Source organism: Pristis pectinata, chromosome 6 (assembly GCF_009764475.1).
Source record: "Pristis pectinata isolate sPriPec2 chromosome 6, sPriPec2.1.pri, whole genome shotgun sequence".
NCBI classification, from domain to species: Eukaryota; Metazoa; Chordata; class Chondrichthyes; order Rhinopristiformes; family Pristidae; genus Pristis; species Pristis pectinata.
The window spans coordinates 15,679,969-15,704,225 of NC_067410.1; the positions used below are offsets into that span (position 1 = coordinate 15,679,969).

Consider the following 24,257-nt stretch of genomic DNA (forward strand, 5'->3'; position numbering starts at 1 on the left):
GCAACTTAATAATCCAGGCCAGGTTGTGACGCGATCAGATCGCGACCAAAGAGTTCAGCCTGGTAGCATAGTGATGACGGCGGTGGGTCCAAGGGCTGGCAGCGTGGTCATCGTGGAGAGACATTCACCTTACTTCAGGCAGCTCCTTCAGCCCTCACAGGTATAGAATTTGTACCTTGAAATGAAACAGTTGCTCAATGTAACCTCTAAAGACTCGAATTCTTCCGCTTTACTTTCAACCACACATGTTGAACCGTGGTGACTGACTGCATTTTCTTCCCTTTCCACCCCGTAGGTAAATAGACCTTCTCCTGGCTGCATTACAGTTCAGAATGGATGCCCTGACTCTTGCTGCAAAAGACAAGTACCTGCAGAGTTTAGGAAGCAAAGTATGTGCATTCCAGAACCAGGAGCCACGTAAACGAAAGTTTGGTAAGAATGTATTTGCAAAGTTATACTGAGACAGTTAATTGACCCTCAGTGGCAAATAGTGGGAAGGGGAAACAAGCTTAGAGCCATAGAGGCACAAGAGATTGCAGAAGCTGGGATCTGGAGCAAGAAACAAGATTCTGGAGGAACTCAGCGGGTCAGGCAGCATCTGTGGAGGGAAATGGACTGTGGACTCAGATGAAGGGTCTCAACCTGAAGCGTCAGCTGTCCATTTCCCTCTACAGATGCTGCCTGAGCCGCTGAGTTCCTCCAGCATCTTGTTTGTTAGATTAGAGCCAGTGTTTTTAAAAAGAAGGAAACCTATGCTAAACTCAGTTGCATTCTTTTGGTCCTTCCTGTGTATACTGATGTGACCCAACTTTTAGACATGTCCTATCTAGTAAAGGAGATTTGAGTTTGAGATAATGGAGAGCCAATGTAGTTCAGAGAAGATAGGAGTGATGGTTGAATTGGACTTAATATACAGTGGGAAAGGAACAATAGCAACTTGGAGTGTTGGATTGGGTTTTTAAAAGGAATTTGATAGGCAAAAGGAAAATAATTTGCAAGACTGAGGAAGAAGCTGGGAAATAGAACTGAATAGGTTGGTTTATAAGGAACTGGTATGGATTTGATGGGCTAAATAGCATCTTCCTGTGTTGTAACATTTCTATGAAATTAGTATATGTTGACTTGACGGAGGTCAGGATCTAACCTACAGTAATCTCCAGATGATATTGTTAATTATTAAGTGCTGTTGATTCCACGAAGCTCAAGTCCTGTTTCACTTGTGTTTGTATTCTTTCAGTTTCTAAAAGAGAGGGATCTGCAAACACAGCAGAATCTAAGAAGAAGAGGAAGAAAAGAGAAAAGCAGCTGAGTAAGGAGACAAAAGTGCCTCAGGCAGTGAATGGGAATCAACCTAAAACTGTTAAAGGTGAAACAAAACAGAACAAAAGCCACCAGAGTCCCAGAGGTGTGAGAACATTTACAATATTTTTCTGTTCTCCCCAGGGAGAATTTGTCTATCTTTTCCACAAAATGCTCTTTGTTTACGTACTCTATGCCCTAATATTTTCTTTTATTGCATTGCATATATTAATTATAAAGTTCTGTAGAAGCTACTTGAAGCTATTGTGTTGTTTAAAGCTCCTCGTCTGGCATAGGTATGAGCAGAAATACAATGGCCAATTATAAATCATAACTTCTGATTTGCTTTCAGTCCTCAGCAATGTGGACACGGGTTCATTTTCGACAGTAAATATTCTACGTCAGAGACTGCATGAAAAAATTCAAGAATGCCAAGGGCAGGTATGATATTTTGAAATGCCTTAAATTTTACTAAGGGGGTGGGAGTTAGTGGAATCTTTGGAGATTTATTTAATACTAACTTAAACAATGTTATAACAACTCTAGTTAAGCCACAACCAGGATTGCAAAATTGCAGCCATAAGGAAAGATCGGATAAATTAGGGAAAATCACTAAAGTAGGGCAGGCACGGTAGTGTAGTGGTTAGCGTAACGCTATTACAGCACCAGCAACCCAGGTTCAATTCCAGCCACTGCCTGTAAGGAATTTGTACGTTCTCCCTGTGTCTGCGTGGGTTTCCTCTGGGTGCTCCAGTTTCCTCCCACATTCCAAAGACGTACAGGTTAGGAAGTTGTGGGCATGCTATGTTGGCACCGGAAGCATGGCGACACTTGCTGGCTGCCCCCAGAACACTCTATGCTAAAGATGTATTTCACTATGTGTTTCGATGTATATGTGACTAATAAAGAAATCTTACCAAAATTTGCATATACTGGAAATTTGAAATATAAACAGAAAATGCTGGAAACGTTTGGCAGCTCAGGTACCATCTATGGTAAGAGAAAAGGTTAACGTTTTGGGTCCAATACCTTTTGCCAGAACAGGGAAAGCAGTTTACTTTTTAGTAGCAGAGAAGATGGTGGTGGGATATGTAGAACAAAGAGAATATCTGATAGGGTGAGACCAAATAAGTTGATGTAGGATTTAGGATCAAATTATGTTTCTTTATCTGTATGATGCCTTGCAAGGCTGTGGGACATGCCCAACAGGCCAGGCTATACCAATAGAAAAAGTAAAACTGAGCCAAAGCGATGAAAAGCAGAAATGTCCAGTTCTGAAACAAACAGAAATAGTGAGCTATCTGAAATTCAATGTTGAATCCGGAAGGCTGCAACATGCCAAGACAAAAGGTGTAGTCTTGTTGCTCAAGCTTGCATTGGACCTTGTTGTAAAAGTGCAGGAGGCCATAGACAGAAAGTTCAGAGTAGGATGGTGAATTGAAGTGGCAGGCAATCAGAAGCTCAGGGTCACTCCTGTGGACTGAATGTGATCACCCAATCTGTGTTTGGTTTCTCCAGTGTAGAGGAAGCGACATTGTGAACACTAGATACATTACATTAGATTGGGAGAAGTGCAAGTGAATTGCTGCTTTACATGAAATACTTGTTATGTCCCTGGATGGTAGGAAGAGAAGAAGTGAAAGAACAGGTGTTGCATCTCTTGCGATTACATGGCAAAGTGCCTTACAGTGGGGAGTGGTAAGTGGAGACCGAAGAGCAGACCAAGGAGTCAGAAAGGGTGCAATCCCTTCAAAATGCTGAAAGGTGGTGGATATGTATCTGGTGTTGGAATCTTGTTGCAGCTGGCAGAAAGGTGAAAGGTGATTCATTGAATGTAGAAGCTTGTGGGGTGGAAGGATAAGGACCTACTAGGGTTGAGAACCTCTGATGGAATGAATTGGCAGTGAGTGTTCAGTCACGTAATGTGTTGGTTTACAAGTAATCATTACTCAAAGATTTCCCTTTATTACATTTTGCACTACTTTTATCATTGCACTTCTTTTCAGGGTAACCAAAAAGGCTTGTTGCCTGAAGAACTAGAAAAGAAACGTCTGCGCAGAAAGCAGGAGAGGGAAAGGAAGAAACGAAAAAGGAAAGAATTGCGAATGAAGAAACAGGAGAAGACTGTTCAGGAGAGCAACGTGGTAACAACTGAAGATGGGGAGAAAAAAGATGAAGTAGAGAAAGTAGAAACTCAGATACTCTTCAACAAAGTGGAAGTGACAAATGAGACAGTTAAAGACAAGAAACTAAATAAGAAAGAGAAGAAAAAGAGCATTAAAGGTGGCATCACACCTTTGACTGGCAGAAACTACAAACAACTTTTGTCTAGGCTGGAAGCCCATAAGAATAAGATTGAAGAATTAAAAAGTAAAGATGAAAATAAAGCAAAGGAAGTAGAAGCAAAAATGAAGTGGACCAATATTCTGTACAAAGCCGAAGGTCTGAAAATTAAGGACAATGAAGAAATGTTAAAGGCTTCATTAAAAAGAAAGGAAAAACTCAAATCCCAGCGGCAGAAACGCTGGGAAAAACGAACAGAGCATGTTGTTGAGAAGATGCAGCAACGCCAAGATAAGAGGAAAGCAAATTTAAGGAAAAAGAAAGAGGCTGCAATAGAACGAAGGAAAAACAAGGCAAGAAAGAAGGGACGTATACTTCCTGAAGATTTTAAAAAAGTAAATCTTTGAGAGGGATAACTGAGTTTTATTGTGCCCTGAAAAATAGGCAGTGCAGTATGCCAGTCCCACAGTGTTTCAAATTTTTTGTAAATCCTTGGATACATAGCAATTTTTTTCTTTAATAATTTCACTGTATTAAAGGAAGGACTTGATGCTGTTTAATCTTTTCTGAATACCTGTTTTTATTAAGATTAAATATTTTTAACACCATTGGTTCATTCAGCAATTTTGACTTCTGCCCTGGTAAGTTTCCTGGCAGTGTTTGCTTTTAAAGTTCACACACAAGTCATGGTCACTTGGGTAACCAACATCCTTGGGATCATACTCCAATAAAGAATCACTATTTTATGGAGAGAGCAGAATTGTTGAAAACTAACATCCGCTGCCTTGAATGAGAAGTTAATTTTCTTCCCCAGTTATTCATTGAGCAATAAACTAATTCTTGCTCACTGTGGCAAGCACAACTGATAATAAATTATGTTTCTGTTTTCAAAAATTGAACCTTAAATTGGCACATTGTGAAACTTTTCTGCATTTAAATGTACTTTGTAACTTGTTCAGGAAGGCATTGTGAAAAGCAAAATAAAGTCTCTAATTTGGCATTTTTTAATTCAGTAAGTAACTCCCTTATTCTGGTGCCAAGAAGGTCTTGAAATGTTCACATTATTTTTAGTTTAGAAGATGGGATCTTTTGGAAAAGTACATTTACTTCTCAGAATTGGTCCCCATTTACACCCAAAAGCAGATACATTTCAAATCTTCCTGTGAACTAGAGCATGCAGAACAAAACCAGGTAACATACTTGGCTGAATTTGTTGTCAGATTGTGTTGGTGATAGGAAGGTTACACTTACAGAACATTAAGTCCTGGGACGATTATAATAAAGGCACATCTGGAGTTTTTTGGCTGTCATCCCCTAATGATGACCCCATTTCTAACATCTTGGCTTCTGTATTTGGTTTCTCATAGCTGCAGTTGCCTTATTTTGTTCCTAAGTTGCACTTCTAAATTGGACATTTTTCTCAGCTCCTAATCTTTCTGTATCCAGATGTCATGGAAAAATGACAGAGCAGGAGTTCAAATCTTTGGCTTCAAGCATTTAATAAAATAGATCTCCCAGGAAGTAAGCTGGTGAATGTTAAATTCTGCTTAATCGTAGTTAGCTTCAGAGATAACTTCTTTGTGTAAGTATCAATAAGGTGAGTTTGACTAGTAAGAGCAATGAAAGTACATTTGGTGAGGCATGATTCTGAAAGAGCACATTCTACGTATGGCTACACATCAGGGAAGTGTATACGTATCTTTGAATATATGTGGTGCACAGGAGTGTGTAGTTTGGAAAAAAATACAATTCAGGAATCTCAAAGGAACAGACATAGGTTTTCAGAACATATTCATGACACACAGAAATTGGGAAATTGCATGCAACTGCATGACTATGTGACCTGAGGATTAGAAGGAAAGATTGGTGTATTTTTACAGGATGAGGATTCCTTTGATGATGGTGAGCCATGCTTACCACTGGTGAAAAGGCCTTGTGCATGTGCCATCACTTCGGTGATGGGGGTAGCAAACATGTGGAAATGTTCAAATATTATTAAAAATTTAAAAACAGGATAAAATAAAATTGTAATAGTTAATAACAAACATTAAATAAAAATTAATTAAGTTGTCTCATCCATGCAGTGGTTCATTCAAATTGCACACTTCACACATCAGGATATTGCCAATGAGGAGCAACTAGCAAGGTTAGGGTTTGTGTATGTATTTGGAAGGAGAGCCGGCCATTGCTGTGCCTTCAGATGGCCCATGGTATCAACAGAGGCACTGGGAATAAACAAAGATCTGGTAACTTTCTGGGTCCTGCTTACCTAGAAGACAATAAGGGAAGAGACTGCACCTTGGTTCCAACATGATCCAAACTTTCAGGCTACTCAGCCTCTCTTTCCAGGGTTCCAGTTTACAGAGATGTCCAATCTGAAAGGAAAGGGACCATCAGAAGTGACTACTGATTTTGACAATTAGGAAGGAGGTTAACAAAGTTGGGTGAAAAGGAAAAGTCTTGACTGGGCTAGGAACACACTAAGCCTCCTTATCAATTTTTTTTCTACCACTATACTGCCATATTTCTGAAAGTTATAGAAAATTTAACTGTTGATTTGGCTCGGTTTATAATTCTTAAACTTTAAATTATCCCATTCAAAAACCAATGGCCTAGTCTTAAAAGAGGAAAAATAGGAAATCTAAGGAATAAATAAAAGTGGTAGTGTGCTAAAATCAGAATTTTCACCTTTGCTGCATAGACAATGCATCTTCATGAGGTGAAAATCTTTTATGGATTTGTAAAGAAAAACTGCAGATTACATGCTGTGGTGCCACACTGAGGTGAGTGTGAAGTTGCCAATTTTATCTTAATCTCCAGAAATACAGCCAATACCTTTCATCTCTGATGATACTGCATAGTCAAGCAGCCTTTTTTCCTCATTTAAATATATCTCTGATTGTTCACCTCAGTCATCCACTGCTAGAGACTGATCTTCAATTTATAGTGACCCCAGGGGAAACCTGGAAGGGCTAAATCAAAGAACACAAATGCCAAAGTAGACTGATTAGATCACATGGCTGTTGTAGTGCTAGAAATGTTATTCCATATAAATCTTTTTGCAACACAACAGAAAATTGCTCAAGTTGTTTGTCAGTAAATTTCTAATATGACCTTTTTAAATCCTTGCTCCTCCATAATTCTGATTAACCATATCTTCATCCTGCATGCGTTGTTAAGTATGTGAAAATTTGCTTCAAGTTTCCTATTTTAACAGATTTCTCTTCTAATCCATTTTAAATTGCCAGGCTACTTAGTTCCTAACATTGCTGGAGTCCCTTAAGGGGGTAATGAATTGAATACAAGAAAATAGGAGCAGGAGTAGGCCACTCGCCTCCTCAAGCCTGCCCCATCATTCAATCTGATAATGGTTGATCCATGCTGGCCTCAGTTTCTCTTCTGTGCCAGTTACCCGTAATCCTCAATTCCTTGACCTTTCAAATAGTTATCTATCTCCACCTTAAATATATGTAACGATCTGGTCTCCTCAGTGGCAGAGAATTCCATAGATTTACTACCTCTGAGAGAAGAAATTTCTTCACACGGTTTTAAATGACCAACCCCTTATTTTTCTCAACTCCCAAGGATCCAAACTATCTAATCTCTCTTGATAGCACACCTGCTTTCATCTCAGGAAGCCTGGTGAATCTCCTTTGGACTTCCTGCAATGCAACTATATCCTTATTTAGGTAAGGGGACCAAAACTGTGAACGGTATTCCAGGTGTGACCTTGCCAACACCCTGTACAACTATAACAAAATGTCCCTATTCTTAAACACTAACCTCTTCGCAGTAAAGGCCAACATGTCATTTGCCTTCTTAATTACTCATTGGATAATGAGTAATTTAAAAAAATGCTAATTTTTTTGAGATTCATGCACTGGAACACCTAGATCACTCTAAACTTCACTCATTTGCAGTCTTTCTCCATTTAAATCATAATCCACCTTTTGATTTATCTTCCTGAAGTGTACGACCCCACACTTCACCACATTAAACTCCATTTGCAAGGTTTTTACCCACACAATACATCTCTATCCCATTGGAATATCACTACGTCCCAACCTGCCCTTCCACCTGCTTGCATATTGTCGGCAAACTTGGAAACCTTACATTTCATTCCCTCCTTCAGGTCATTAATGGAAATACTAAACAATTGAGGCTCAAGAACAAATCTCTGGGGTACTCCAAAGATTACTTCCACCCAGACTGAAAAGGATCCATTTATTCCAACTCTGGAATTCTTTACCCAGAAGACTGTGGAGGTGGAGTCATTGAATAGATTCAAGGCAGATATTTACAGGTACTTCCAAGGACTGTGGGGATAAAGTAGATAGTGGTCCTGAGGCCAAGATTGTATTAGCTTTGATCTTCATCAATGGTAGAACAGCTTCAAGGGGGCCATTAGCTTATACTTGCTCCTGTTTGTAATGTTCTTTTGATGAATGATGTTTCACACTTTAAAATCATTACTTTAAGATACTTTATTCATTTCAAACAACTTTCTTTGTGTTTTTTTATATCTTTTTGTCAGTCTAATGCACAGTAGATGTGAATATAAATCAAAACAAAAATGGTGGAAGATATTGGCAGTAGAAGGATACAACAAAGGGTTAAATACATGTTTTAAAATCTTGAGATTGCCTCATTAGTAAATGTGTTCCATTATTAACAGAGGTTCAAATAAAGCCACTTACCTGTGGGGGCAGAGTCACTGTTTTTCAAAATGAGGCAAATGTTATTCTATCTTTTGCTGTTGTGTCTTCTAACATTAATATCTGCACATTTTATAATAACAGAGTCAGAAGACCCTGAGGTAATGTGAAACTATTTTGAATTATTATGGCTAATTTGGGTATATTTATAACTATGACTAACATAGATTTGTTTTTTAAATTAACGTGGTAGGTTGGATATGGAAGCCTTTCAACAAACCTTCAGCCATTAAAAGTGTTACTGAAGGTATGTCTAATATTAAAACATAATATACAATTTAAAAAATATTTTTGTGCATTTTAATTAAAAACTTCAAACTTATGATGTTAAATCAAACAAATTAAGTATGCTATTAATATAGAAAACAGCTAAGACAAAATCAGTACCACCAACACTTCATCGTAGTAAATGTTTTTCTTCTTTCACCAGGGGAGGTCTCCTCCACTTATAGCTTATATCTTGATCACAACAAGCAGAGTTTCTGATCCCTTTATCTTTGCAGTAGTAAGGATTGACCATGTTTGTGGCTGTACTTTCATTTGTTATTTGTTAGAAGCTCTAATGAATTAAACTGTTAGGTGTGACTTGAGTTTTCTTCACAGATTGAAGCATGTAGAAGGTTCTTGTCTGCGTAATTAATAGCCTGGACTTTAACTAATTTCATACATAATCATAGTGTTGCTTATTATTTCTGGCTTCCATTTGTGACAGTCTTTGTATATGATGTAAAACAAAATTGCTTTACCTCTCAACAGCCAATGTTTTTATATATATGTTCTTCTCTCCTGATTATAGAAAAGAAGCATAAGGAGACCGACATACAAAGTAGGTATTCCTTGATAAGCCTTTTAACCAAAAGTACACTAGATTCCTGCGACGGTGGCTTTGTCATATGAAAAGTGGTTAAGCACTCTGAACTTATTCTCTCGAGAGGTGATCTTGTTGAATCAGATAAAATTCTTACAGGGTTGGACAGGCTAGAAGTGGGGATGATGTTTCCTCAGGCTGGGGTGTCTACAATTAGGTGTTACGAGCTCAAAATAAGAGGTAGTCCTTTAAGGGCCAAGATAAGAAACCATTTCTTCACCCAGAGGATAGTGAATATTTGGAAATTTTTATCCAAAAGGGCTGTCGTAGCTTAGTTGCAAAATATATTCAAGATAAAGATTAATAGATTTTTAGATATTAAGATAATCAAGTGATATTGAGTCAGTACAGGAAAATGGTGCTAAGGTAAAAGACTATTGAAAGCTAGAGCAGCTACAAGCTACTGCTTTTATTTATTATGTTCTTATTTATTCTTTATGCCAATGTAATTTGTGTTGCAAACTGTTGATCATAGAGTCCAATCCTTTTGACAATAGAGTCAGAGTCACAGAGCAATACAGCACAGATACAGACCCTTCGGCCCACCCAGTCCATGCCAACCATGGTGCCCACCCAGCTAGTCTCATATACTCAAATCCTCTGCGTGTAAAAGTTGCCCCTTAGGTCCCTTTTAATTCTTTCCCCTCTCACCCTAAACCTATGTCCCCTAGTTTTGGACTCCCCTACCCTGGAGAAAAGACTGTTACCGTCCACCTTATCTATGCCTCTCATAATGTTAAACACTTCTATAAGGTCGCCCCTCATTCCCCTACGTTCCAAGGAATAAAGACCTAGCCTGGCCAATCTCTCCCTAGCCTTCTGGTCCTGGCAATATCCTCGTAAATCTTCTCTTTCCAGTTTAACCACATCTTTTCTATAACAGGGTGACCAAAACTGTACACTGTACTCCAAGTGCGGCCTCACCAACAACTTATACAATGCAACATAATGTCCCAACTCTTATACTCAATGTCCTGACTGATGAAGGCCAGAGTGCTAAACGCCCCTTTCACCACCCTGTCTACTTGTGACACTGCTTTCAATCTGCTTGTACTCCTAGGTCCCTCTGTTCCATTACACTCACTAGTAATCATAGTATAAGTCTGACACTGGTTTGACTTTCCAAAATGCATCACCTCACTAATCTGTATTGAAATCCATTTGCCACTCCTCGGCCGACTTCCCTAACTGATCAAGATCCCCCTGTAATCTATGATAACCTTCTTCACTATCAACAACACCTCGGAATTTCATGTCATCCGCAAACTTACTGATCAAGCCTTGTGCATTCATAGCCACCTAATTAGCTCTCCCTGGATTCCATGGGACCTAACATTCCAGACTAGCTTACCATGCAGGACCTTGTCGAAGACCTTGCTAAAGTCCAAATAGACAACATCCACTGCCCTACCCTCATCTACCTTTTTGGTTACCTCTTCAAAAAACTCTAAAAGATTTGTCAAGCACGACCTTGCACGCACAAAGCCATGCTGACTCCTCCTAATCAGACTTTGTCTATCCAAATGCTGGTAGATTCTGTCCCTCAGAACTCTCTCTAGTAACTGCCCCACTACTGATGTCAGTCTAACTGGCTTGTAGTACCCTGGCTTGTCATTGCTACCCTTCTTAAACAACGGAACGACATTAGCCACCTTCCAGTCTTCGGGAACCTCACCAGTGGCTAACAATGAAGCAAATATTTCTGCAAGGGCCTCTGCAATTTCTTCTGTAGCCTCCCACAAAGTCCAAGAATGCACTCGGTAAGGCCCTGGGGATTTATCCACCTTAATGCCCTATAAGCCTGCAAATGCCTCCTCCTCAGTAAACACTGTACCATAGAACAATACAGGCCCTTCGGCCAACCACATTGTGCCGCCCTTCAAACAACACCTAAGACTATCTAACCCCTTCCTCCCACATATCCCTCTAATTTAAATTCCTCCATATGCTTATCTAACAATCTCTTAAACTTGTCCAATGTATCAGCCTCCACCACCACCCCAGGCAGCACATTCCATGCACCAACCACTCTCTGGGTGAAAAACCTCCCTCTGACATCTCCCTTGAACTTCCCAACCAATACCTTAAAGCCATGTCCTCTTGTTTTGAGCATTGGCGCCCTGGGAAAGAGGCGCTGGCTGTCCACTCTATTTATTCCTCTCAATATCTTGTATACCTTTATCATGTCTCCCCTCATCTTCCTCTCCAATGAGAGAAGAAATATTTTTTAAATTCCCAGCAATGTGCACTCCTATGCTACTAAATGTTTTGTAGACATGTGTTGCTGACTGAAAGGGAGTGGTACTGGGGTTTGCAGTTTTTAGATTTCTTTTAAGTCACTCCATGATGATGATAATTGAAAGTCAATGAGTTTTCTTGGTGGTAGTTTGTAAATTTTGGTGTTCTAATTACCTGATAATTTAGTATGGAAAAGAAATCTGCATCCAAAAAGTGAAGGTGTCTATGTTCTGATCATTTTCTTTTGGTCTTCCAACTTGCATATTTAAATCTGAAATCAAAATTCTGAATCTGAGAAGATCAGAAATTAAATTTTTTACTCTCTTTGTGTGAACATTAATTTCTCAACAGCTGTTGAGGTATGGGTGAGGGAATGTTGTTATGGAGCAGAAGATCATAGTTTTGAGCAATTTCCTTTAGATCACGAGGATATTTAGTGGATAAGACTAGTTTGGGGATGGATGTCAATCCAGCCTAAATTGTTAGGGCAGTATTCTAGACTGGCTAATGAGGCTTATAAAAATGGAGTTGGTATCCAGCACGTAAATTCTATTGAGGAAAGGAGAGCCTTCCCATCAATCTATTTTACGTGATGAATAGGTTGATTTTCTTTTACACCATTCATTGCATGTCATTTGACATCTCGGGTACATCCCGGATGGATTTTAGTGGCACAACATAGAATATAAATGAGAAACAAAGGACTGCAGATGCTGGAATCTAGATGAAAAACACAATGATACTGGAGGAACTCAGCAGGCCAGGCTGCAGCCGTGGAGAAAAGCAGGTGGTCAATGTTTTGGGTCAGGACCCTTCCTCAGGACTGAAGCTAGGAAAAGGGGAAGCCCAATATAAAGGAGGGAAAAGCAGAGCAGTGATAGGCGGACAAACGAGGGGAGGCGGGGTGGGCACAAGGTGGTGATAGGTAGACGCAGGTAAGAGATAGTGATAGGCAGGTTCTTCTTCCCTTTCCTAGCCTATCTCTCTTTTCTTCTACCCCTTTTTCTTCCTTTCTCTCCTTACCTTTGACCCATCCCCCGGTGGATCTGCTCTCCCCACCTCCCCTTCACCTGTCTATCATTATCTCTTACCTGCATCTACCTATCACTGCTCTGCTTTTCCCTCCTTTATATTGGGCTTCCCCTTCTCCTATCTTCAGTCCTGAGGAAGGGTCCAATCCCAAAACATTGACTACCTGCTTTTCTCCACGGATGCTGCCTGGCCTGCTGAGTTTCTCCAGCATCATATAGAATATAAATGCTGCAACTTTACAAAACACTGGTTAGACTTCACTTAGAGTATGATGTGCACTTCTATTTGCCACACTGTAGGAAGGTGTAGTTTTGCTGGGGAGGGTGCAGAGGAGATTCACCAGCATGTTGCCTAGATTGGGCAACTTTAGTTAAGGGGAGAGATTGGATAGACTGTGCTTGTTTTTCCTGGAGCGAAGGAAGTTGAGGGATGACCTGACAGAGGTACATAAAACTATATATATAGAAAGGGTAGATAGTCAGAATCTTTTTTCCCATGGTGGGAGTATCAAAAACAAGAGGGCACAGGTTTGAGATGAGAGGAAGAGGTTTTAAAGAGGATTTGAGGGGAAGGTTTTTTTTGCATAGAGAGTGATTGATAGCTGGTACTGACTGCCAGTGGAGGTGATTCCATCAGATACAATTATCACGTTTAAGAGTCATTTAGACAAATGCTTAAATGGGTAAGGCATAGAAGGATACAGACGTAGTGCAGGCAAATGGAATAAACATAGATGGGCAAAATGTCAGCATAGATGTGTCAGGCCAAAGTGCCCATTTCTGTGCTGTACGGCATCATGAATATGACTCTTGGAGTTTGTTTATGGTCTTCAGTTAGAAAGTCTTTATTGGTTCCCTTGAGACCAATAAGTATAACCTAAAAAGATCCACAATGGGAGCAAGCATGGCTGAAGCCTGATGTATAAACAGCTTTACTTTATTTATAATAGAACAATACATTGCAACTCCTCACAATTCCGATTGTATTTCCTTCATTTCTTCAGGATAAGGGAGAGATTGAAGTCTACAGCCTGAAGATTGATTCAAAAGTTACATCTCGATTTGCTCACAATGTAATAACAAGCCGAGTGGTAAACCAGGCATCTAGGTCCAGGGAAGCATTCTTTGAAGTTGAACTGCCCAAGACAGCTTTCATCACCAACTTTACCATGTGTGTATCTCCTACAACTACCAAATTACCAAAGTAGAGTCAAAAATCTCATACCCAGTTTTTAGTTTTTATTAATGGCAGCTAATATTAATTTCCTTTCCTTCAGTAACGTAGTGGTCCATGGCCTTTTGGAAAAAAAAGTGAATACAGGAATCCTCCTGTCATCAGTCTTAATACCTTTAGCATTTTTGGGTGTAGATATCACCATGTGTAGTTCGTGTGCTTTTGCCAACAGAAGGTGAATCCATGGAGATGAAGCTGTTGGAATTTCTCACTTTCAGACTGCCTCTTGTGGTCGTGAACTATGGAAACAATTGTTGTCTGTGTCTGAGAACTCGTTCGTACCAACATTTGATTGGTAATTACCAGAGGCAATCAGGAAATGGAAACCTGAAATCAGTTCAGCTTTTAAATCAGTATCTAGTTAAAATAGTGCACTCAAACTGTTTTGAGCAAGACCATTTACAGGTCCGCTACAGCTTACAAACACCCAACCTATGTACAGCCCATACATATGAACCAGCATTTGGGAGGCTGGCAGGATGGTGGTGCCGGTTACCATGGGGCTGCAGGCATCTTCTGCCCTGTGGGAACTAGGTTCACAGCCACATTTACAACTCGCAAACTTTTCAGGTTACGAACAGTTCACAGGAATGGAACTGTGTCATAACCTTGCCATGACCTGTCATTGACTTCTTCGTCAATGACAAATTATTGCTGACTATAGCCGATTTCTTTAAGGCATGTGTTAAGTGAGGGATTATACAACAACAACTTTTATTTATATATCACATTTAACATAGTAAAATACCCCAAGGCTGGAGCACATTTAAACAAGAAATGACACTAAGCTACCTAAGGAGACATCACGGCAGAGATTGGAAAGCTCAGATTTATAGGTTTTAAAAGAGGAAGGAAAGGCAGAGAAGGTTGGGAGGGAATTCCACAACTGAAGGTCCTGACAATTGAATAGACAGATGTGAATAGTAAAGCAATTAAAATCAGAAATGTTCATAGGCAATGATTAGAGGAACACATCTACCTCTGAGGGTTATTAAACTGGAGAAGATTTGAAGGTAGGGAGATGCAAAAGGATGAAAGGATCTGAAAACAAGGGAGACAATATAAAAATAGCACCGTGGCTTAACCAGGAACTGATGAATTTAGGTCACTAAACATTGGATTGATGAGTGAACATAACTCGCTGTCAGTTAGGATACAGTTAGCAGAGATATGGATGAGCTCCAGTTTATAGAAAGCAAAACCAGTTAGGGCAACCAGAAGGGTATTGAAATAATTAAGTATAAATTTAACAATGGTACAGATGAGGGCTTTAACAACAGATTAACTTGAGTGGGACAGAGATAGGCAATGTTATTGAAGTGGAACAAAGTGATTTTAGTAATTCCATGAATATTTCTATTAAAACTTACCTGGGGGTCAGAGACAATGCAAAGGTTGCATTATAGATTAATTTCAGACATTTTCCATGGATGAGGATGGTTAATGAACAGAATTTGTGACAAGGACCAAAGTCGATAGCTTCAGTCTTTCCAATATTTAGCGGAGGAAATTTCTGCTCGTCCAGTATTCAACATCAAACAAGTCATCTGAAATTTGGAGAAAGTGAAGAGTTAAAAAGGGATGATGATGAGGTAGAGCTGGGTGTTATTAGTCCAAGTAGAAACAAGTGTTGTGTTTTTGAGAGATGTTGCCGAGGGGCTGTATGTTGATGAGAAACAGAAGGGAGGCAAATATAGATCTTGAGAATTATCTGAGATAATGGCAAAGATGCAGCAAGAGAAGGCATTACATGTGGTTCTTCAGCAATAAGAATACAGATAAGAATGGAACCAGGTGAATGCAGTCCTACCCATTTTTCCATTGTAGTGGATGGTGATTGGGAAACACAAGTTACATACATTTGTACTGATCCTCATTTTATTTTTGCAAGTGCAATTTTGGACAGTTAATGAAGACAGAAGCTGATTCTAAATTTTTTAAACATTTTTTTAAATCCTCCAAATTTTCCAAAATAAACCAGAGGCTAAGACCCTGGGAAGGATCAGGATCTCTCACTCAGTTGGCGACACTGGCAGGGAGCTTTGCCCAAAATGCTAGCCAACAAGGGAGAAATATTTTAGACAATTAAATGAAGACAGAAGTTAACCATAATTTTTCTTAAAGTAATTTTTAAAGTATTTTGAATTCCCAGTTTCTCTCAGGAGTGATCTGAGGAAGAAACTTTTGATGTGGAGAGTGGTTGGAATCTGGAACACACTGCCTGGGAGAGTGGTGGATGCAGAGACGTACTGCCTGAGAGGGCAGTGGATTCAAAAACTCTCACAACACTGAGGAAGAATCTAGATAAGCATTTGAATTGCCAAGATATAGATGACTACTGGCCAAGTGTGGAAAATGGGAGTGGTCTCGATGGGTACTCGATTGTAGGCATGGACATTGTGGGCTGAAGGACCTACTTCTGTGCTGTGTAACTCTAGGATAAATATAGAAACCCTGGTGACATTTCTCAATTACATCTTTTGTTGAGGTGGATGAGTGGTATGAAAACCAGCTTTGATATCTGCAGTGCAGTTCTTATTGGCAGCTGGTTTGTGCCCACTATGCCCCAGAGAAAGGGAATGTGGCTCCATTGAGGCCTAGAGCTCCCTGCTGCCGGCCACCACAGAAATGACTCAGCCTGAGGCCAATAAACAAAGTAGTGACTGACAGCATTGCTTTAATGTTTACACAAGATTAGCCTTCCAGGCACCCAAAAGGGAACCAAAGATTGAAAGTTAATTGCAGGTTGCAGGTAGGATGGTAGTGCAGGGGAATCACAGCATTGCTGGGAAGTGGACATCCTGCCAAACTGAACAGCAAGAGCTCAATGTTTCTCACAAGACTGGGGGAAGTGGGAGGCCAGCTCTCAGCTGATTGGTGAGCCCCCATGTAGTGCTGGGCCTTGCCAAGTTGAACAGCCTTGACAGTGGTTTGCCGGCCTTTAGAAGATAATCCCCAATTATAAGGACATATCCTACACTAAGAAGACCATGCTGCTAATGAGTTCAGTGCATGAGCACAACTCAAGTATTGTGAGCAGACTCCCTGATATTCCTTCTACTTTTATCCAGCCAACACTTTTTCATCAATTTCCAAAATATCTGTGATTTATTTTTAAGAGCTTCCCATTGAACCACCAATGCCAGATACTGTGGTAAACCATAAAATATTTCAGGATTGAATGAAACATTCTTTGATCATGCTCAAACCACACTTTTGATTTGCATATTGCAAGGATAATTGAAACTTTGATACAATTATTGTTATATCATGTTATCTTATGTTTAAAGAAGAGTGCATAAATTACTACTAAGCAATTAATACACACATTTTATCACAAAGATGTTGGATTTACATATATGTTTGATCTTTTTCAGTCTGCAGGCATTTCTCAAAACCAAGTTAACCTTCCATGTTTGCTTTATGTGAATTTAATAAAAGTTGAGTCCTCCTAAGGATATTGCAAGCTAATGGTATTGGTATTTATTTTGTAAGGAATGGAGAGATATTAAATATAAATTACAGAGTAATTGAATTTTCAGTCCAATGCATCAGGCATTGTGGTTAGGTTTCTGTAAAGTACCCAACATGACAATCATGCAAATTGATATTTTCTATCCAGCAATCCCATTTAGTTACAGAAGAATATAATGGAAAATGAATTTTGTTTCCTCTTTAAACACTCTTCCATCTATTCAGACTTAAGTGTATGGCTAGTACTTAATGAAATAGCACTTTCATTTTTAGTTTAATAATGCATTCTTCTGATGCTCTCCTCTGTAGGACTATAAATGGTGTATTATACGCTGGAAAAGTAAAGGAGAAAGAAGCTGCTCAGAAGCAGTACAGAGCAGCAGTTTCCCGGGGAGAGACAGCAGGTTTGGTAAAGTAAGAGCTAAGTTATACATCTATAATTGCAGAATAATTGGCAAAGAATTGTGAAGTTTGTGAAAATAATTCACCGGATAGCGCATTGAAAATAAGATTTGCAAATTACTCTTTCTCCACAATGTGCAGGGGTTTTAAGCTTTCCAATTTCTAATGCTGAATTATTTTCAGACACTGCACAAAATGCCAAAAGCAATGTTATTTGATCACTCTTAAATTTTAAACTTTTCTTGTGTTCTCACATGCAAAGAGCATCAGGAAGGAAAACAGAGAAGTTTAAGGTGTCAGTAAATATTGCACCAACCAGAAAAATTGTGTTTGAACTAATATATGAAGAATTATTGCAACGCAAATTTGGGAAGTACGAGATGGTTATCAAAATAAAACCTATGCAGCTTGTCAATCATTTCCAGGTATGCCTGTAAAATGACTACTATTCCAAAATTAAAAATATTTTAACAATTGAAACATGAGATGCTGGAAACACTCATCAGGTTAGGCAGCATCCGTGGAAAGAGAAACAGAGTTAACATTTCGGGTCAAAGAGCCTTTATCTCTGTTTCTCTTTCCACAGATGCGGCCTGGCCTACTGAGTGTTGCCAGCATTTTCTGTTTTTATTTCAGGCTTCCAGCATCTGTAGTTTTCTATTTTTAATATTTTACCAATGAGATGCTATGAACATGCTAACATTATAATGGAAGTATTTAGTATTATTGTTGTTTTTCTTAGATTGATGCCCATATTTTTGAACCAAAGGGTATTGCTTTCCTTAATGCACATGCAACCTTTTTAACGAAACACTTGGAAAGTGCTTTGGTAAAAAATGTTACTGGAACAAAGGTGAGTTATTGCAAACCTGATGGATTTATCTTTAACGTTCCTTTTATCAGTATTTCAGAACCTAACATCAAACTGACATTCACTTTAGGCACATGTTTCCTTCAAACCAACCCTGGAGCAACAGCGCAAGTGTCCTGATTGTGGTGAAACATTGTTGGATGGAGACTTCATTTTACAGTATGATGTCAATAGAGACCTGTCTAGTGGTGACATACAGGTGAATGGATGACATTTGGAAATTGTTTTAACTTCTCCATGTTATGTAACATTTTACTGATTATATACCTCATTTCAGATTGTAAATGGATACTTTGTCCATCACTTTGCACCAACAAATCTGCCAAGAGTGCCTAAGAATGTCATCTTTGTGATAGATCGCAGCTTCTCGATGCGTGGCCTCAAATTTAAACAGGTATTGCAATTTGCTTAATCCGTCTTGAGGTGAGGAAATTAATTTAAACAATTTCACTTAGTTAAATGTTACCTCGATTTTAGAAGTATCCATACTTATTTAAAAGATACTTCAATGTCTTCACTGGTGCTATTTGTACAGATTATGCCATTTTAACAAATGTGCCCATACATAATAACCAACTTGAAGCAAAACTGACATTGATGTTTAAATTGAGTCTGATATCTGATTGCAGGACTGAGAGCTGAAGCTGGCCAGCTCAACATTAGTATTACCTTCCTTAGTGTGCTTTCTCTTCAATAATTTGCCTCTTTGTACCGGAGCAGAGGATGGTTAATTGGATCAGATCACCTCCGCAGCTCTCAACATGGCTGAAAGATAAAAGGGAAAAATGCCCTTAACCTAAAGTGTTAACATGAAAACCTTTTTCTCATTTACAGACAAAGATTGCACTTTTTAGAATATTGGGAGATATGGACACAAAGGATCATTTCACAATAATCATTTTTGACTCCACTGTTGAAACATGGAGAGATTCGTTTGTCCAGGCAACGCCAGAAAATATACTGCAAGCAAAAAAATACATCCTCTACTTACAGCTGGGAGCAGGTAAAGAAATACTTTCCACATGACTAAGAGCAAATAAAGATGTAATTACAGACAGATGACAGTGTACTTTTAGTACCAGAAGCGTGTTAAACAGGTTCATAATAACTGCTGTCATAAATTTAAAATGCATCAACTTTTTATATTCTTATGTGCAATGTGAGAATCATTGACAGTTTATTAATAATCATTTATCCCTAACTATCCCTGGGAAGATGATAGAAAACCACCTTGTTGAACTGCCACAGTCCATCTGGTGAAGGTATTCTCTCAGCTCTGATGGGGAGTTTCAAGATTTGGATCATAAGCAATAAATTTCCAAGAAAGTATGGGATATAACTTGCTGTTGGTGGAGTTCAAATGTGCTCACTTGCTGAACTTGTCATGGTTTTGTTGTGGAACTGGGGTCATAGTTTTGGAAAGTGCATCTTTTAAATGGTACAAGGTGTGGATGGTAATTACATGAAGGATCACAGGGGAGCTAAAATGAACATCACCTGGGGACACTGTAATGCTCCAATCTGGCACTCTCAGGACTTTGGCAGTGCTAGATCTTCTGGAATATCATATGTTATTCCCATTAATATCCCAACGTACTTCCATTTTTATACATATGAGTTTAAAGAGAGATAGATAACCAAAACAAGCTGAAACATATAAGTACTTTGGACTCCAACTCCAGCCACAAACCTACTCATATTCCAGTGTTCGCAACCCTGACTCCAACTAAACACCCAGCCCATAGTCCCAACCCCCGCCTAGCTGCACACCCGGCTTGTGCTTCTGACCCATGACTCACACTCCAGACTCATGAATGAGGCAGATGCTAAAGCATTAGCATCTCCAAATAACTGGATACCAGATTACCAGAGTTTTACTGAAGTATTGGTCTGGACCTTATTGCCTGCTATTTATTTTTGTTAAGGCTTTCTATTTAAGCATCTCTTCTAAATTACCCCTTATCTTTGTTCTGCTTTCCCTGATGCCTCTGCACTCAAGGGCTAGGCTGTCAGTCAGCACCAAGCTTACCACAAACTGTTTCCAGTGCTGCTCAGGTATAACTCTCCCTGATGACAGGAAGAACAAGGTCTCCACAGTCCCTCTTCATTCAGAAAGGCAAAACCAAGTAGCAACTGAACAAGGTCCCTAACTTGCTTGACAGCACTCTCGTCTCAGAATCAAGTCAAACTACACGCTTGAGCTCAAAATCTGCAAAGTCAGTGCAGTGTTTGTGAGATTACTGCATTGTTGGAGGTGCAAGATATAAAAATCTCTAGCTGTTTCAGTGGACATAAAAAAGCTCTTAGTATTATTCAGAGAATGTTGTTGTCCAGACCCAAACATTTCGCTCATTCAACAGCCAAAAGAGATTTTTTTGAACATTCATCCATTTGCTGTTTCACTGCATCCTGCTGTATACAAATGAGCTGCTGAGTTTTCCTGTACAATTAAAATGACTACAGTGTAAAAGTAATCCATTGTCTGTAAGGTACCTTGAAACATCCAAGGGCAAAGTAAGATCTTTTTAAACACTGGTTTGTTCTTTCTTTACCATAACTCCAAATTCTCTGCAGCTAAACCTTTAATCTGCCAAAATGAGAGTTTGTTCAGTGGTTGTAAATGAGGGTTGGGAATGCAGTCTTCTTTGGGAAATTAGTAACACATTTAATCACTGAAAACAATTGGAAACAATTTACAAAATCCAAACCTTCACATGGAGGTGTAATTGTGAGAGAGATGATTCACTGCTCTGGGCTGATTATACTTGGCATGCCAAATAATAAAAGCATGAATAACTGAGCAAGGCAGCGTGGCTGGGTCAGTGTTATACATTTTAATATTATGTTGTCTTGATCAGATGCGATATTAACAAATGTAAGGTTGCTTGTCATATTTGAAATTAGGTACTTGAATCAGAATTACAAGAATCCTGTGTTTTTATGTGGCATCTACTGCACCATTTTAAGCAAGCTTTTTCAAATATTTATTGCAATTACTCAGTCAGTATGTATTTCCTTTCCAGCACACCAAAGTTAAAATTCCTGTTTCATGAAATATGAATGAAGGTAGTCATTTGAGCCAGGAGTAGGTATTTATTATGTCTGAGTGATCTTTCCAAATATAATTGAATCTCGTATTGTTGAGGATAGTGGATGTCACAGAGAACATGAGTTGAGAAGAGGGATACCTCAAAGGGAGGGTGTTGCTAGGAAGAGGATTGCGAAGAGGTAATTGGGTAGATGGAAGTGGGCAGTTGACAAGGATTTGGTCAGATGTGGTGTCACTGAGCATGCCCAGTTGCCTCAATGTGCATTGGAAGTCCTGTCAACAATCTTGCCCACAGTCTTCTGCACCAACCTGAAAATGGCCCTGCAAGTCCAAAAAGTTATGTACCCCTCGCCTAGCTAGTTGAGATCACAAATTTGGGAGATAATGTTGAAGAGTCTTGGTGAATTGCCACATTTTGCAGATAGTACGAGCCACAGGCAGGTTGAATAGTTGGTGGAGGAAAGAATGTTTAAGGTAATGAGTGAGTTACCAATCAAACAAATTATTTTATCCATATTTAGTCATGCTTCTTGATTATTGTTGGAACTGCACTTATTCAGACAACTGAAAAGTATTCCTTCAAGCTCCTGCCATACCTTGTTCATGGTGGAAAGTGCTTGGCAAGACTTGATTTTAGACACTGACTGCTGAATACCCTCCTCTGACCTCTCTTCTGCCATACTATTCATATGGTTGACTCAGGTAAGCTTCTGGACAATGATAAGCCAAATATGTCAGTAGATGGGATTTGATGAAGGTATGACAAGGACATCCAGAATCAGCCTGGGTCTGGCACCAGGAACCAGAGGCCCAAAAACCATGTCTGTCCCTGTTAGATCTTCTGGATCCAAGTCCATACGTAGCTTTGGACCGAGGCTTACCATACCAATGGGCATAGGCCTGACAATATAACATGCGTATAGTATTGGTGGATACCGGTATGTCATCGAATAACAATAAGGTGCAGTACTGGTCTATCACTCTTTAACATGGATACAGTACTGTCACTTTATAACACTTGGGTACAGTGATGGGTACAGTGATGGGCACAGGCTTCTCACAGCCACTAACTGCAGTTTAAAGGAAACAAAATACAGACAAGGCATCACTCCCAGATTTTAATTTTGTTAGAGGCAGACATGTGTTCATGAACATGTGAGGTTCCCATGTAAAGCCAATGCTGCAAAGTTGTTAGGAGGGTGTAATGAAGGAAATGTGTTTAGCCTCCTGACTTAAGGAAGTCAGTGTCCACATTTACAAGAGAACATTTAGCTCATTGAACCTGTGCTGCTCCCAGGAATCTCTGATGCACAGTGGAGCCTTCTGGCCTGCCCACAACAAGCCCCATTGGGAGGCCTACAGTTTTCTGTTCTCCTACAGCCCCATAAATCCTAATCTTCAAGGGGAGGCACTTAGACCCTTTTTGGAAAGGTTCATTACCAAGCAGTTGTGAAACCCAAATATTACTGCCACTTCAGTTCAAGCCTGAATGTTTTGATGCATGTGACCACAGCCTGCTTCATTAGCAGCTGACGTTGGTTGGGCCTAGGTTTCTGTATTGAGGAACCCCTGAAATGATTTGCTGGGATTAAATTGATTGGCCTTCTTCAAAGTACAACTATGTTCCTTTCAACTAATTTTGACTTCAGTCAACAGAACGTTTATTTTCTCACTTCCATTTACTTCAATCTTACTTAGTCTCATTCTTGGTTAGATGGTGGTTTGCTGTCAAGGACATCCACTTTCTAGAATTCATTTTATTCCCATGTTTGGGCTACCCATTTTGACCTAGATCCCAGAGGAGTATTTCTTCCATGTTTTCTGTATGTAAGTTTGAATAACATATCCATTGCTGAATGTGTGCTTTTAACTCAAGCTGATGACTTTTTATTCCTTTTGTTTCAGAAACAAATATCAATGATTCTCTGCTCCTTGCTGTAACTCTTCTGGACACAGCTCACAAGCAAAAGCAACTGCCTGAAAAAAGTGTGTCCATGATAATTCTCTTAACTGATGGTGATCCAAGTGTAGGTTAGTTCAAAAAAGTGATTTCGTATTCCATATAAAATAGTTGGAAATAATCAGAATTCTCAAATACTATATAAGCTTTAAATGGATGGCTTTCAGGAAAAGTGAAAACATCTTCTGGAAACACATTTAGCATTTGTTATGTCAAGAATTCATTATCCTTAATTTTGGAAAGTTAACCAGTACTTAATTATTATCATAGTTTTATGGTTATTGAAGATTTGCTGATTTTCTAATCTTGTACATTGGATATTACGTGCAAAAATAAATGAGGGAAACTTGGAACATGAACCCACACATGCTTTGTAATTGGTTATAAAGTGAAATACATAAAGGAAAGTTGTTTTCACTCTGTGAGGAATCAGGCCTCTCTTGTGAAGGCACAATTAAAACCAGCGTTAATAGAAATATCAATTGCTGCTTAATAGGTAACTTTACTTTAATACAGGAGAAAAAGACCCAGCAAAAATCCAAGTCAATGCCAAGAATGCCATAAAGGAGAGGTACAGCTTGTACTGCCTTGGTTTTGGTTTTGATGTTGAATACAGTTTTCTGGAGAAAATGGCGCTGGATAATGGTGGTGTGGCTCGACTTATTTATGATGATTCGGATGCAGCTTTGCAGCTCCAGGTAGGCAACTGCCAAAACAAAGCTTAATTCACAGTTGGAATCAGACTCCATCATGTGTCCTTGGTTCATGGATAGGGAATGGGTAATAGGAAAAGGCAGTGCCACTTCTGTAGCTTGCCTTTGCTCTATCGAAAA

At 39.3% G+C, this 24,257-nt stretch overlaps 2 protein-coding genes across 4 annotated transcripts in view; both read left to right on the top strand.

The window, feature by feature from the left end:
- Positions 1 to 32: 32 nt before the first annotated feature.
- On the top strand, positions 33 to 5,659 carry surf6 (surfeit 6). Its single transcript, XM_052017171.1, has 5 exons — positions 33 to 160; positions 296 to 432; positions 1,238 to 1,405; positions 1,652 to 1,740; positions 3,306 to 5,659. Exons 2-5 carry the CDS (start codon positions 333 to 335, stop codon positions 3,987 to 3,989), a joined length of 1,041 nt encoding a protein of 346 aa, XP_051873131.1. The 5' UTR covers positions 33 to 160; positions 296 to 332; the 3' UTR covers positions 3,990 to 5,659.
- A 2,613-nt stretch (positions 5,660 to 8,272) lies between these two features.
- Positions 8,273 to 24,257, top strand: part of LOC127571100 (inter-alpha-trypsin inhibitor heavy chain H3-like) — a 45,091-nt gene continuing 29,106 nt past the window's right edge. For 2 of the 3 annotated variants that reach the window (XM_052017162.1, XM_052017163.1), the window contains exons 1-12: positions 8,273 to 8,398; positions 8,491 to 8,544; positions 9,094 to 9,123; positions 13,439 to 13,605; positions 17,452 to 17,556; positions 17,807 to 17,969; positions 18,287 to 18,397; positions 18,486 to 18,614; positions 18,693 to 18,809; positions 19,250 to 19,418; positions 23,370 to 23,495; positions 23,941 to 24,122. In XM_052017162.1, the coding sequence (XP_051873122.1) occupies positions 8,309 to 8,398; positions 8,491 to 8,544; positions 9,094 to 9,123; positions 13,439 to 13,605; positions 17,452 to 17,556; positions 17,807 to 17,969; positions 18,287 to 18,397; positions 18,486 to 18,614; positions 18,693 to 18,809; positions 19,250 to 19,418; positions 23,370 to 23,495; positions 23,941 to 24,122 (1,443 nt within the window). In that variant the 5' untranslated portion in view covers positions 8,273 to 8,308. Of the gene's footprint in view, positions 8,399 to 8,490; positions 8,545 to 9,093; positions 9,124 to 13,438; positions 13,606 to 17,451; positions 17,557 to 17,806; positions 17,970 to 18,286; positions 18,398 to 18,485; positions 18,615 to 18,692; positions 18,810 to 19,249; positions 19,419 to 23,369; positions 23,496 to 23,940; positions 24,123 to 24,257 lie in introns of those variants that run through there. The other variant, XM_052017164.1, reaches the window with a different exon arrangement.